We start from the raw sequence: 16,110 nt of genomic DNA, 5'->3' as shown, positions 1-16,110 counted from the left end.
AAATATTGGTAATGGATCTGAACTGTTTTGATCAATAAATCAGCGGAGTGGTGATAGTGCCACGATGGACAACATCATTGAATTTTCGAGGCAATTTACCCCTTTGTCACGGGCAATTGTTCAGCAATGTTTGTTTATTGACAAAGGGAAAGATTACCAAAACCTGATGTATTGTCTGTAGTGTAGCTATAACTCCTTGCTTCTGTATACGGTAAAACCTTGTTATAAAAAGTTTGGCTATATAGCGAGAAAGGAACTTTTTTTTTTTTTTTAAAGAAAAACAGGAAATGGGACCAAAAATATATTGGTAGTTAGCAAGATGGCAGATGGAATAAGGGTTTTATATATTGAAGGTTTTTTTACTGAAGATAATAAAACAGATATTATTGTTGAGTGGAAGATGCACCAAAGACAAAACTACAGCAAAATAAATGCAGTAGATTCCTCTGTAATGTTAGAGTTTTATACTACAGTTTGTGAACATTTGAATTCATTTACATTGCTGAGAGAATCTTATTACTGTATGTGGTATGCAAACTTGATGTCAATCTAAACTTGTTTTTAAAATTATATAGCTGCTTGTATTTGTTGACCAAATGCAATAAAAAGTGATGAAAGTGTTATAATAATTGTTCTTGTTCCCTGAAATAAGAAACATGACATCATCAGGAACTTAGCTTACACTAAAAACAAGAACACAGCCTCATCAGGGACTATGTTTATCCCTAAAACAAGAAACATTGCTTCATGAGAGGGATTAGCATATCCCTAAAACAAGAAACATGACATCAGAAGGAATTTAGCTTACCCTTAAAGAAGAAATAGGGATTTAGTTCATCCCTAAAACAAGAAAAATGACATCAGCACAAATTTAGCTTACCCTTAAAACGAAAAACAGGGATTCAGTTTACCCCTAAAACAAGAAACATTTAAACTAGTAGGGATTTGGCTTAATACTACTAAAACAAGAAACAGGGATTTAGTTTATCCCTAAAACAAGAAATATGACATCAGTAGGGATTTAGTTTATCCCTCCTAAAACAAGAAACAGGGATTTAGTTTATCCCTAAAACAAGAAACATGGATTTAGTTTATCTCTAAAACAAGAAACAGGGATTTAGTTTTCCTCTAAAACCATTACTGTAAGAAACATGACATCAACAACTAAGCTTACCCCTAAAACAAGAAGCATGACGTCATCACGGTCTTAACATTCATGACATCATCAGGGACTTCATTATGATATCTACTGGATATAGCACACACGACAAATCTTCAGTTGTGAAAAGTTTTATTTGACCAGCAAATCAATGTGGGTTTACAACTTTACATAAACCATGAAAAACAATACACCAGTAAAGAATACCAGTATACGTAGTATGTAAATGTATTTCCAACAAGAAGCAAAAAAAAAAAAAAGGATTTATATACATACCAGTAGTTAAATATGAAATAACATTGTAAAAGTTCGGAAAGATTTTTTTAAATATCAAATGTACTATCTGCGTAAAGTAGACAAGCCCTATTGTCGTATCAAAATTGCACAAAAACAGTTATTGTGAATAAAACAATTTTACCCAATACAAATATTGTACACCAAATTATAAACCTAATACGTTCAATAAATTAACACCAGTTTGAGAAGATGTATGTTTTTATCCTACAATGTGATAAAACTGTAAATGTTATATTATCAATCGGTCACTGATAGGACAATTTGCTTACTTATAGATCATGATACACATACTGCCAAATGGGTTACACAAACACACAATCACAAAATGCTAACTTGGTCCATGGTTACACCTTTATACACCTTAATGATTTTGAAACAATTTTACGTTACAAATGTATAAGATAAAAAGTACAATCTACATATATTTTTTAACACCAGCATTGTTGTATAAATAAAAGCTGTTATATATCATACACTCAATGTCCACAGAAATATAAACCTGAGTGAATTTATTTAATTTGCACATGGCAGATTGTCATCTGATCTAGCTGCCTGTTGTTATGGATAGTACAATGCCGCTGAATCTACTCAGGAATATCCCAGTTTCAAGCTTCAAAACAGGTATCTCAAATTTTTCATTCTGACATGAGAACTTCTTGTCATTGATCTGTCATATACTGAACTTTTATTTCCCCGTTTGGGAACCCTGAACTGGTACTAATATCACATAGTCGTTAAAAAAAAATATTTTAAGTAAGAAAACTATGTATAAAAGGTGAAACAAATTTGCCTCCATTTAATGTGAATTTAATATCTCCATTGACTTTCTATTGATAACTCAATGAAGGACTTGAGAAAAAAAATCTATTAATTATATAAAACATTTATTATGCATCAGGTGTTGAATAAATTATCTTTTGATTAGAATGATTTATTGCAAAAATCCCCATTGTCTAATGTTGAATGGAGTATTTGAAGATACATGTTTTCTTCCCTATGAGTATGGTAAAAATTGCTAATAGTTAGTGAAATGTTACCCTGTAGTAGCAAAACAATCTCCCTACTTATAATACACACAAATCTCCCTATATAATATACTGTATATACAGTGTGTTCATCAGATGTATATGAGACAGGTGTCGCAGTATTGCTGGTTAAGTTACAGTATGAACACAGACTACTGTTTTAACTCTACACTGGGGCATGATGACAGTGGGAGGGCAAACCCAAGTTTTAGGACGGGCTGTATTACAACAGATAGAGATGCTGGTTGAGTTACGTCCCCTTGATCGGTTGTACTTGACTGACCGTTGCCTATCACAAAAGTGGAACAATTGGAATGTCCAAAATGCTTCACACCATTCTGTGTGTAGTGCACATTGAAGTACTTTACTGCTGACATTTTGGAACACTTCCATGTCAGTGTCTTGGTCCCATCATCTTTGTCTTTTTTCAAAACACTCACTTCGCTGACCGCAACTTCAGTATCCAAACAGGACTCGGGGATAATCTACAAATGGAGAAAAACATCATTTTAGTACAAACTATTTACCAGGTCCTCTTTATTCCTGTCCAACGGTATGCAAAAAATCATGTCATTCCACTGGAGTTATTTTACACACAGTAATTAACCTCCCCTCAATTTTGTTTTTGGATAAAGTTGTAGCAAGACTGAGCCAGGTTACTAACAAGGTAGTTATAGCTAGTTAGAGTGATCACTTCACGTTCAGATGCCCAGGTTTTTAATGCCAGTATAGCCCCTATGTATTTTACCAGATCCTCTAAGACTGTTTCATAGAAGAACTTAATACCAGCTATATACCAGGTATCTTAGTACTGTACATGTACAAAATTCATCATCTATCAAGTTGTTAGTATACCTGAATCTGGCCAAGGCGTACAGTCACGGCTTCTGTCTGTTGGCCAGGTGCTGATGGATGAAATAGACCTACACTGACAGAGGTCAGGGTGAACTCTCCAGTTTGGCTGGGGTCAACCCTGTAATACCTGGTCATAGTGGAAAACAAGACACCAGTTAAAACACAAAATAATCATGTACAATGTATTATATTATTTAGCCAAAAATGTTTAATACTGACGAGCCTTTCAAGTTTTAATTTATTCTGATATATGATTTAAAGGACAGCCATGTGAGGGTGTTAGATCTCAACTATTGAGATAAGATTTGTAATGTATAACACTCAGAAAAGCCTAAAAATTTTACCCTTGGGCTAAGATTTCTCTATGTACATCACACACGAGTGAAAGATTCTATTACTCCTACATAAAGGAGCACTAATTGTAATGTCACCGTGAAGACATTATTATGATGACCCAGCATGCCATACAATCAGCTGATATCATGTTTTAGCATGGCTGCTGCTGTTGTAAATCAGTATTCATAAACACAATATGTATTACTGGTAAGACTTTTGCATCGCGTATATACTTCAATTAAATACAACTTCAGAAGAATTTCTTCTATAAGAAACATTTGAAAGAGTACATGTACTCATAATGCATCCTCGATACTCCAGCGGTTACGCTCACTTTCGCTCTCTGCACCCCTGGAATATGTTATAGCAAAATCAAAGGCACACGGCTAGCTATTTGATTGGTCTCGGGTTATAAAAACCTGACCTTTGAAGATTACAGAGGAGCGACACCCGACTTCTATGCCAGTAAATTTTACTGTTAAAGCGAGCGTAACCCCTGGAGTAATGAGGATGTCAAAATGGAGCTAATTTAATTATAAAGCAACAGTCATTCCTGATAATGTACCTTGTTGTCCATTGGTCATTTCCATTATTGCCCAATGCCTGTTTAAGTGAGGGGTACTTGGTCACGAAGGACACAGCTGGTGTTGGGTTAAATACAGTAGCCAAACTGTCAGATTCTGATTTCTTGTCGGAATTGTCTCCCTTGAAGTAAAATTTCTTGGTCTTATTGCCACAAGATACCTCACACTGTAAGAAGATGTCCAGTCCAGCTTGGTCACACTTGAAGGAGTAGGATATAACCACTGGTTCTTTTATCTCGAATTCCATACAGAACAACCTGTAAAACATAATAATATAAATCTCAAACTAGAATCGTGAAATGCTACAAACATACGGTTTCAAGACCACAGTAACAGTGATATTCTTTCATACACAACACTCTATATGAAAGTACCACACCAAATATCACAACTCAAGGTGACATTATATATACAAATGTACAGATATAAGTTCCAGACAATTCCAGTTTCAATGACTGGGGTGAAATAGTACCAAAAAATATGCATGGGACAAACTTCTGGGCAGAGTGCAGACTCCGTCCCTTCGTAGAGTATCTAAATGACCGGCATAATTAATGATAACTCATCCTCCATTCAGAATAAACCATGCTATGGAAATTCAAGATCATAATACCAAGTCTCCAATTTGCAATTTTCAGGAGTCACAGGACTTACTTGATGTGTGTGGTCTGGTGACTCGCTAGATATGTGTAATCTGGTTGCTCACTAGATGTGTATGGTTTGATGACTCACTAGATCTGTATAGTTGTTTAGTGACTCACTAGATATATATGGTCTGGTGTCTCACTAGATGTGTGGTATGGTGGCTCACTAGATGTGTGTGGTCTGGTGAGTAATTAGATGTATGTGGTCTGGTGAGTTAGTAGAAGTGTGGTCTGGTGACTCATTATATGTGTGTGGTCTGGTGACTCACTAGATGTTTATGGTCTGGTAAGTAACTAGAAGTGTGGTCTGGTTACTATGGTCTGGTGATTCACTAGATGTGTGTTGTCTGGTGACTCACTAGATGTGTGTGGTCTGGTGACACACTAGATGTGTAAAGTTGTTTAGTGGTTTACTAGATATATGTGGTCTGGTGGCTCCCTAGATGTGTGTGGTCTGGTGTTTCGCTAGATGTGTGTGGTCTGGTGACTCACTTGATGTGTGTAGTCTGGTGACTCACTAGATGAATATTGTTGTTCATTGACTCACTAGATATATGAGGTCTAGTTACTCACTAGATGTGTGTGGTCTGGTGACACACTAGATGTGTGTGGTCTCGTGACTCGCTTTATATATGTGTAGTCCGGTGACAAAAGTTGTTTGGTGACTCACTAGATATGTGAGGTCTAGTGACTCATTAAAATTGTAGAAACTAGGAGTGTGTCATCAGGTGACTCACAAGATGTGTATGATTGTTTGGTGTCTCACTGGATGTGTGTGGTCTGGTGACTCACTAAATGTGTGTGGTCTGATGAGTAACTAGAAATATGTTGTCTGGTAGCTCAAAAGATGTGTGAGGTCTAGTGACTCACTAGATATATGTGGTCTGGTGATTCACTAGATGTGTGTGGAGAGGTGACTCACTAGATGTGTGTGGTCTGGCCTGTTGAATCACCTGGTGAGTTTATCTTACCACACTGATCAGGTGAATGAGTTATGTCTGGCCTGTTGACTTGATCTAACTAGACTGATCAGATGAATGAGTTATGTCCTTACCTGTAGATGACAGGAGATCCATCACTGGGTACAGGGTTGGCACTGAGCTTGAGACAGCTGCCCCCTAGTAAAGCCATCTCTGTATCCAGGGCCATGCTGGAGGTGGATGGAGTCTTCCCCTCAAACTGAGCATTGGTTAGTGAGGGTTGGAGCTCCTGGAGACCTAGGTTATGCCAGGAAGTAGCATCTACCTCCTGGTGGACACCAGACAAAGTATAAGTATGAGAGGATGACCAAGGAATCGTTTAAGGCTAATGGTGGCTCTTTCTCTATTTGTATAACCTTTATCATTTTTTCACGTCTTTAAAATAAATGTCAATGAATGATGTTTCTTCCTTAATGAAAAGAGTTTCTTTAAAATATATTGACTATAATCTTAATCTGATAAATATGTAGAGATAAGCTACAAGTGAGCAATAACATCATAGAATAGAATATTTTAATAAGCTATCTGTAAACTTCAAATAAGTTTTACCTAAAACAAAAACACAGGTATTCCATTTTGCTTCAGACTAACCATTATATTCTGGTTATATAGTCATGTTCACAACATATTACTTTAAAAAAATGGTACCTTTCATTGCAAAATATTTATATGACTATAATTGTACCAATAGATATTTGAACTAAACAATTAGATGTAGTACATATTAGATATATTATGTCTTACCAATCCCTGAGAGTAGTACTTTTGGCCGAAGCCTTGACAGAAGGAGGTGGAGAAGGGGAGATAACTGGAGGCCAGGACCCTCACTGGCAGAAGGTGATGCAGTAGTCGCCAGAACCTGTACAAATATTATATAATACTTTACTATATATAATAATACCTGTAACAGTTATTCACATTATAATTCCCAGATATGTAACAATGATAATGACCCTAAGATATTACCAACCATAAACAGTAATAAGCATTTTTTTTTTATAACTTTTGAAAGAAAAGACTAAAATAAGATAAATAAGATAATATTCATAAATATCAGAATGATTTATTTGTTATAGATTCTTCATAAACAAAACATTATACCTGTTTTCATTCTGTAGGAAGTTTGCCTCGCCCTGAGTTTCATATACCCATCCCATGGCAAAGATGGCAGCAGACATGTTATGTTGCCTTATTGCAGTCAATGCCTGAAACCATAAAATATAACAATACTCTACATGACACTTGACAAAATAAGTCTGATTTTCCCTTTTATTGCAGTAATAATTATTCAAATTTCATGGTAACTATTTCAAGAAAGTAAATACTGAGTAGAATTATCATGAGTGAATCATCTGAACACAAATACCAGAGAATCAATCAACCTCAGGTACCAGAGAATCAATCAACCTCAGGTACCAGAGAATCAATCAACCTCAGGTACCAGAGAATCGAAGTGAGTCACAAGAAAAACAGTCAGACAGACACAAGGTCTTTAACATTGTCTCTAGCGTCACTGTAAATTTGGTTTTAGATAAACAAGATCAGGGGAAAAAAGGGTTGAATACCTCAACTGTGTTGAATCCTCCACCTCCGAGACAGCCGCGCCCAAACACATCCACTCCCACGTACACATCCATGGCTCGCCCACGAGAACTTGCCAGTTCCTTGGAGCGTCTCAGACTCGCATCTTTCCAGTTGTAATTCAAGAAAATCCCATCACATACATCAAAAAACATGCTGAAAGCATAAAAGATTGCATTAACATTTTTCTCTAATAAATCAGCTTGTTCTTTTGATTTAAAACTATGAAGTTATGATGTTTTTGTCTTAAACTGAATTTCAATACAAAAAATAACAACAACAGTGGCCAACATAATGGGAAACTCTTTAAATGTTCAATATTTCTTGCTTACTGTCTTATACCAGTATAGGAAGAACATTAGGTATTGCCAATAGTATGTGCTGCTATGTTATCAGGAATTAACACAGAAACATAAAGCCATATATAATTAGTCCTGAAGTAAAACAAACCTGTTTTTCTCGTTAACCTCGTCCTGCCACTTCAGCCCACCTGTTTTTATCACACTATCATACCAAATCACCTGTGACCCAGGAACCACATCATGGAGGCGCTTTGTGAGGTAAGCTACAAAGTCGCACAGTAGCTGCACTTTTCCTGCCTTTAAGACAAAAGAATTACTGGCATTAGTCAGTGGCTGATGATCCAGCAGTGCTGTCAGTGATAAAAGGACTCTTTTACGTGTGTATGGAAGAATGGGAAATTCCAGCTCACAAGGGTCACAAATAGAAACATTTTCTGAAGTTAGAATCACAGCCGTTGTAACCCAAGGCAAGAATTTCCCTATTATCTAATGGTATAAACAGTAAAACCTTATTAAACCATCACCATTTGCTCAGCAGAGTGATATTTGTGAGGAATTACATAAGTAACAAAAAAACACATTAAATAAGCAAGGTGATATATGAAATGATAGGCATAATAAACACAAGGTATTCTGGTCATTGTTAAATGAAAAATTCCCACTCCATTTATTTTTCCCTCTCTTTTTGCCCTTAAAAAAAATAAAAAATTGAATGATAGATAATTCAACAAAATATTTTGAAAGGAGAAATGGCAGAAATTAAATGGGGCAAAACATATAACAGCTTACATAATATAATAGCTTATATAAGTGTATGTCTCAGTTGTTTCACTCTCCTAAAACTGCCAAAACAATCAGAGACTAACCTGAAATAGTGAAACTAGGTTATTTAATTCAGATACTACAATACACACTGAGGATAAAACCTACTGTAATAGTGGTACAGAACAATGCTATTGTGATGCATTGTTATGTTGTATGATACTTTAGTATACACATATCTACCTCCACCACGTTTTCTATGTTGACCAGCCAGCCGTCCATGCCGTAGTGCTGTGTGATTGCCACCATTTTATCTGCAAACTTCTTATAGGTCTCTTCCGATTCAATGATTTGGTGACACCGTTTTTTCCCATCGTCCCATTCCGTGATCAGAGTACCTGGAATGGTCAGCAAGGTTACCAGTTATACACGACATCTGAAGTTATCTGAAAAAGCTATATCTGATAAAACACTAACAAATGGAAATCAGTGAAGTATAAATCCTTATTGATGGGTGAAAAATTAAAACATGATACTTATGTATTCAAATTAATATATTAATTACCCAAATATGTTATCCACATAAGGTTAATATGATGTGTTTGATCAACAATTTGGGCTTTTTCTGTTTATATGATGCTTTAGGCATGAGGAAACCAATTGAAGGGATTTTTGTTAATAATCAAACATTCAACAAAACATTCTGTTCTGAGGCATTACCCATCATCTGGACACCGTGCCTGTGTGCCGTGTTGGTCCAGCCGGGTGGTGGCACTGTAAGGAGGTTATGACTGAAGTAGATGAAGGCGTCTATATACTGCCAGTGGTAGAACCTGTAGCTGTCCGCATCAGGAGACCCCTGTACAAATCTGTTCAAAAAAAAATTAGATAAAAACTTTTCAAGATGCCATGGCTATTTTTCTTGTTTTCATGATTATTCCATATCAATTCGGAAAATATTAAGCTCCAATTCTGTTCACTCTTTCCCATTAATATATACACTGAATTCAGACCTAAACATGATGGTAGAATTGTTTCGATATACCTGATATCATCATGGCAATTCTATGAAAACAACATTATTCTTGTAATTAATCATTGAAACAGAATTAAATACCAAGGAATTAAAACTTTAAACCATAAACAAGTAGTTAGGGTAAGAATGTTTTGATAATTGTCTGCAGCTATTCATTTTATTTGAACAATAAATTTTTCTTTCAAATTACACGAGATAGTTATTAAAAATGAGGACTTGACAAGTGACTAGGAGTTAGTCTATATAATCAAACAAAGAAGACAATACCCAGCATGTATCTTTTCAAGCTTGTATGTTCTCATAAACGGCAATATTTGCTCACCGATCCTGTAAGTATCCTCCCCTCATGTCATGACATAGTATTGTTTTCGGAGCATCACTAGCTATCGGAACTCTTCTGACTAGAGTTTCTGTGGCAGCAAACAGTTTATAGTTCTCAGGTTCAAACTCTAGTACATCTTCTACTGTCTTAAAGGGAAGACACTCTGGACCAGCCATCTCACCAGTCTAGTATAGATACCTGATGGTAAATTGGTCAAATCATTAAAATATGTGTTGATGTATATCTGGTATATTTCATTGGTTTTAATTGAAATCTTTTTGAGACATTAGTTACAGTACTCATTCTGATCACACTCAGATAGATTGCCACAAGAGTTCATTTAAAAAGCAAATTAGCACACAAACATTGTACATACATACTCATACCTGTATCTCTGAGATATCTATCACAGACTTTATACAGATTTTCATTTACTACACACTCATATAAAAAAAACTCTAATTGTCACTGTGTTGAATTCGCAGTGGTATGTTTCATAAGAGACATGAGCTTGCATGTTAAATTGGCAGCTTTGATGTACATGCCTACAACTGCACCAAGAATGAACAAACTGGATACAGCTCATTCCTGCTAATGTTTGGAAGGCAACCCAGGTTGCCAGTGGACTTGGCCTTCGGTGTTCTCAGAGGAGAGGAACATCAGAGCCATTCTAGGTATATGGGTGATTTAAGGACACGTTTAAAGGAGTCCTATGAGTTGGTGAGCAGGACATCCGAGAAGGCCAAGGAAAGGCAGAAAGAAATATTCGATCGAAGGGTAAGAGGAGCTACTATGGAATGTGGTGTAAGTTGAATTTGGGGAAAACTTATAAAATGTATGGTTCACCTCAGCTGGTCAGGAGCAGAGTGCCCAAGTTGGCCAAAGCCTTTACACAGGTAAGCTGAGGCATCCGTCCCGACCAATCGTATGGCCCGTCCTTAGTCAGGTGTCATAACAACTTACTCACTCACATGCACACTTTCACACCAGACAACATATGCAAATACAAAACATGTATAACAAAACCTTACACCTACAATATGTTTATTAGTAATAATTACTTACAATACAAAATATAAATTATGCCCTATTACATTGATATCACACAAAAATAGTGTTAAGGTTGATAAAGGCAGATTGAACATAAAAATTAGAGGCCAATACAGCATTGAAACCACTTCATCCTGGGATATATTGCTTTATGCTTATATTAATGAGGTCGAATCCCTTTACCTGTATTTAAAATGAAACCCTATTTCCCCTTTAACGTCCTGCTCCTCTGCCTCTCAATCACCAAAAGATGGAGGTGAGAGCACCATTCATTTATACAACATAGGATTCTCTTGTTACCAAGGGAATCATATCCATGCCAGATTTAGTTTAAATCACTTCAGCCCTTCTGGAATAGTAGTCTTTAACAGGAAATGTTGAGAATAGAGGGATGACAAATGGATGGATGCTACACCACAGCATAAACCCGCTACAGTCACTTGGTCCTTTTTATATGTGCTAGAAAATAGTCATGGACACATGTAGCACTGAGTAACCTAAGTTTCAGAGCTCTTATTAGGCAGACATGTCTTGTCATCATTACACTGAATACCATCTACATGCCGAGTGTCAGTCTCTGTCTATTTATAGCACATAAACCATAAATTCTTTGATAGCCCTAAGCCTATAGTCCAAAATTATCAAAATGTATCAGAAAAAAGGGGTAAACAAAATGAAAAAAATTTGCTTTTGTACTGTTCATTAAAACAATTCATATGCATTTTCAAATTGTTACAGAAATGCATAGGATATTTACCATTACTATGCATCATGCAGGAAATTCATAAAGGATGTAAATATAAAGACTGTGTATTTGGGCCACAGGCACTAGCCTCATAAGCTATAGCTAGCTGTCAACACATCAAATCAATAATATACATTGTATTATATTACCAGGTATAGGTGAATTGACAGACAAAGTTAGTACCTGTATTTGAAGTAAACAGTGTTTGTAGAATAGCTGAACTAACCATATACCATGTGACTGTCTAGTCTGAAATAACTGATTATGACTTCTTTAAAATATTTTGATGAGGCAGGGATATCTGCACCCTATCGAAACAGTTTAAAAATGAGATTGATAGTCAGTTAGTTCAGACTATGAACAGTTACAAGAATTTTGTAAGCAAAAAAAACCCAAGGAATTGTGGCAAGCTTAAATAAGAAATAAAACTGAAAATGTACCTTTTCCTTTTTTTTTTTTTAATTATTATTATTAACTTATCACCATCCAATAAAACAAAATAATAATAGTAAAAGTAAAACAGTGTGAGGTTATTTGCTTTTGGCTCATTTGTTCAATTGCTACAACTGTACAACGAGTAGTTAAAAACAATGGAGAACTGATAGAAAATAGTAGAGACACTGCAAATGTACCGAATGAATTCTTCTCCCGTGTATTTGTTCATGATGACAACAGAGCCACCAGAACTAAGGGAGAGAACCCACGAAAATTTACTGGAATCCATAGAACTGACGCAAGAAAAAGTTATTACGACCATAAGATCAACTAACCCCAACAAAGCTCCTGGACCCGACAACCTACACCCAAAATTCATTGTCAAAACATGTGATGCAATAGCCAAACCACTACAAATCGTAAATTCAAAGTCATTAGATGAGGGTGCATTGCCTAAAGATTGGAAGGAAGCGAACGTTACACCGATATTCAAAAAGGAAACCAAAACCAACCCAGGAAACTATCGCCCAATCAGTCTTACCTCGGTTCCATGCAAAATTCTGCAAAAAATAATCTGAAACGAACTAATGGCTTACCTGGAAGGAAACGAAATATTTACCAAACACCAACATGGCTTCCGTCTAGGAAAATCATGCACCACCCAACTATTAGAAATCCTGGAAGAATGGAACAAGACACTTGATAAGGGGAAAACGTTGACGTAATCTACCTGGATTTTAGCAAAGCCTTTGACAAAGTGTGTCATAGGCTCCTAATCCACAAACTGGAAAAATGTGGGATCGAAGGACAAATCTTAAACTGGATTAGAGCATTCCTGACAGGACTATCCCAACAAGTCATAATCAATGGAACTCCCTCACAGAGTCTGCCAGTACTAAGTGGGGTCCCAAAAGGGAGTGTACTCGGGCCAATTCTGTTCTTGATATATATCAATGACATGCCAGATGTATTGGAGTGTACTACAAAACTATTCGCGGACGACGCCAAAATATCAGCTAATAATTCCACCCCAGAAAATCGAGCTAGACTGCAACAGTGTATCGACAGAATGTGCCAATGGACAGAAAATTGGATGATGAAGCTGAATGTGGATAAATGCATTGAGCATATAGAAATTGGACATAAACCCAAGTCATCCAACTACTCGCTGACTACTAATCAACTAGCTGATATCTATAATACCATAAGTAGTAATTTAGACCAAGGTAAAGATGTGCGTTTTGTTTTCTGTGACATAAGTAAAGCATTTGATCGTGTATGGCATTTGGGCCTATTATATAAACTAAAAACATATGGTATTAAAGGTAAATTATATGTGACAGAAAACAAACGGTTATCTTTGAAGGTTATAAATCTAGTACCAAACCTATTTCTTCAGGGGTTCCTCAAGGATCTGTCCTTGGTCCCTTCCTCTTTCTTCTTTTTATTAATGATATTACTAACAATGTAACCTCTCATATAAAACTCTTTGCAGATGATACCTCTCTCTATGTTATAGTAAATAATAACAATGACCTTACAACACCTACTAACATGCTTAATGATGATCTCGAATTAATCTATGAATGGTCAAAGCAATGGCAGATCCTATTCAATCTGAATAAGACTGAAGCTATTAACTTCTCTCGTAGACACATTAACAATCATCCTCAACTGCTATTTAACAATACTCCAATTGCACAACATGAACACCATACTCACCTAGGACTACCATTTAACAGTAAAGGGACATGGTCAGATCACATTTCAAATATTTATTAAAAAGCTAACTCTAGACTAAGTATTCTTAGAATTTTAAAAACTACAGTTGATAGGAATACATTAAAAACATTATATGTCTCTTATATAACACGTGTTAGAATATTCTGATATAGTATTGGATAATTGTAACAAATCTGAATCAGATCTTTTAGAATCAGTTCAACTAGAAGCTATGCGTTTAATTACTGGCCTCAGACGAGGTACATCTCATCACATTCTGTATACTGAAACACAACTTGAAACATTACACACACGAAGACAAAATCATAAACTAACATTAATGTATAAGATTCTTAATAATTACACTCCAACTTATCTCGATAATATCATTCAATCATTTCTAAATATAAATAATAACTATACCTTCAGAAATAACAGATTCTTTAATATACCACAGACAAGAACTAGTTACTACAACTTATATGAATAGCTTCTTTCCTTCTACAATGGTAAAATGGAATGCACTTGATAGCAATGTACGAGACTTTATCTCAATTTCATCCTTTGAAAAGAAACTTAAAAATACTTTCAATACATCTGTCTCAGAAACTTTTATTAACTTTGTTCCGAGGAAACTTAACATCATTTTATGTCAGCTAAGAAATTTTAAAAGTGATCTTAACTTTGATAAGTTACAAGACCATCTGATTGATGATGCTTCCTGTGTATGTGGTGTACAGAGAGAAGATCTAATACATTTTTTTCTTTCGATGTCCTCTGTATTCTAATATTATATATTATATTACCACTATTTATAATTTATTAGGATATTTAAATCTGCACTGTTTATTATATGGTATTAGTAATGCATCGGACCAATTAAATAAAACTATTCTGATACATGTTGACTTTTATATTAAATCATCAAAACGTTTCGTTACTTATACATGCTAGATAAATTCCAAATTAATATTCATTTATTGTTATTATTATTATTATTATTATTCAGGCAAGTTTTGTCCCTTAAATAATGAGTATTAGACATAAGCTGGTGTGGGTGTGGGTGTGCATGTATGTGAGAGGAAAACGAATTACAACATTTTATATATTTAAACATTGTACATAGGTATCGGAAATAGAAGAAGACTGATATAGGCATAGCCTGTTGTCTAATTCTTTTGTCAATACTGTTCTAATAAATATCTTCTTTAATGTTAACTTATATGTTTGTATTATATATGTATTGTCAATAAAATACTTTTGAAATTGAAATCTACATGTATGTGAACAAACGAATGGAATTGTTTTAAAATCCCATTACTACTATAGACATTGCTACACTATTATGATAAAGGAAATAATAAGTGCGCCACCGGAAAAGTAAGTCGCAAGTCAATGAAATAACACACCCACACCACAAGCTTGAACAAGCTTTCAACGATGCCCCATCAGCAAATCAGCAATTCAGCAATATTTTTCATTGACGCAGCCAGCAGTGTTCTTTTCAGTACCAACACGCAGCGCAGTGAGGCGCAAAAGACCAAAGCACCCAATCTGGACCTCATCAACACGGAAGTTTACTGTCATCACGGAAATTTACTGTCAACACGGAAGTTTACTGTCATCACGGAAATTTACTGTCAACACGGAAGTTTAATGTCATCACGGAAATTTACTGTCAACACGGAAGTTTACTGTCATCACGGAAATTTACTGTCAACACGGAAGTTTACTGTCATCACGGAAATTTACTGTCAACACGGAAGTTTACCTGTTTACTGACAGTATGGACTTCTTTTCGAAATACTTCAGTAACAAAAAAAAGTTTCATGTTTTGATTTGACAGAAGTACATGTAAACGGCAGGATTGAACGCCATTTTATAAACAATTCATGCGAGATCGGGCAATGTACTGTACTGTACTGTAACTCAAAATGTATGCTTGCCTAACTACAACAAGAGGCCCAAGGGCCTTAGCGGTCACCTGAGTTATATCATAGATACTGGTAGCTTTATTTTATTGTTTAGATGTGATGTGGAAATCAGCATGTAAACTAAGTGAAATACAATACTTGTCATGTCATCAATGGATAAGAATTTGAAAATATTGGTAAATGTTCCCTTTGGGGCCCCGCCCTAGCCCCTGGGGATGGGGCAGGAATCCTAATTTTACAAAGTAAAACTCTCATTTACCCAAGATGATTCTGACTAAGTTTGAGCAATTTTCTGCTGAAAATGGATAAAATATATACCGAAAAGTGTTATTTCCCTATAT

General features: G+C 35.6%; 1 protein-coding gene across 1 annotated transcript in view; it reads right to left on the bottom strand.

Moving 5' to 3' along the window:
- Positions 1 to 1,281: 1,281 nt before the first annotated feature.
- The window catches only part of LOC110443190 (cytosolic endo-beta-N-acetylglucosaminidase-like), a 16,003-nt gene continuing 1,174 nt past the window's right edge, over positions 1,282 to 16,110 (bottom strand). The window contains exons 2-12 of the mRNA XM_021487246.1: positions 9,884 to 10,081; positions 9,246 to 9,394; positions 8,769 to 8,923; positions 7,912 to 8,060; positions 7,446 to 7,617; positions 6,982 to 7,085; positions 6,625 to 6,739; positions 5,955 to 6,148; positions 4,238 to 4,513; positions 3,337 to 3,463; positions 1,282 to 2,966 (exon numbers count right to left, since the gene is read on the bottom strand). Coding sequence (XP_021342921.1) covers positions 2,634 to 2,966; positions 3,337 to 3,463; positions 4,238 to 4,513; positions 5,955 to 6,148; positions 6,625 to 6,739; positions 6,982 to 7,085; positions 7,446 to 7,617; positions 7,912 to 8,060; positions 8,769 to 8,923; positions 9,246 to 9,394; positions 9,884 to 10,059 — 1,950 coding nt within the window. The 5' untranslated portion in view covers positions 10,060 to 10,081 and the 3' untranslated portion in view covers positions 1,282 to 2,633. The remainder of the gene's footprint in view (positions 2,967 to 3,336; positions 3,464 to 4,237; positions 4,514 to 5,954; positions 6,149 to 6,624; positions 6,740 to 6,981; positions 7,086 to 7,445; positions 7,618 to 7,911; positions 8,061 to 8,768; positions 8,924 to 9,245; positions 9,395 to 9,883; positions 10,082 to 16,110) is intronic.

Source organism: Mizuhopecten yessoensis, unplaced genomic scaffold (genome assembly GCF_002113885.1).
Source record: "Mizuhopecten yessoensis strain PY_sf001 unplaced genomic scaffold, ASM211388v2 scaffold716331, whole genome shotgun sequence".
Taxonomy (NCBI): domain Eukaryota; kingdom Metazoa; phylum Mollusca; class Bivalvia; order Pectinida; family Pectinidae; genus Mizuhopecten; species Mizuhopecten yessoensis.
Note: the sequence above shows the minus strand (reverse complement) of the source record. Positions and strands in the feature narration are given on the sequence as shown.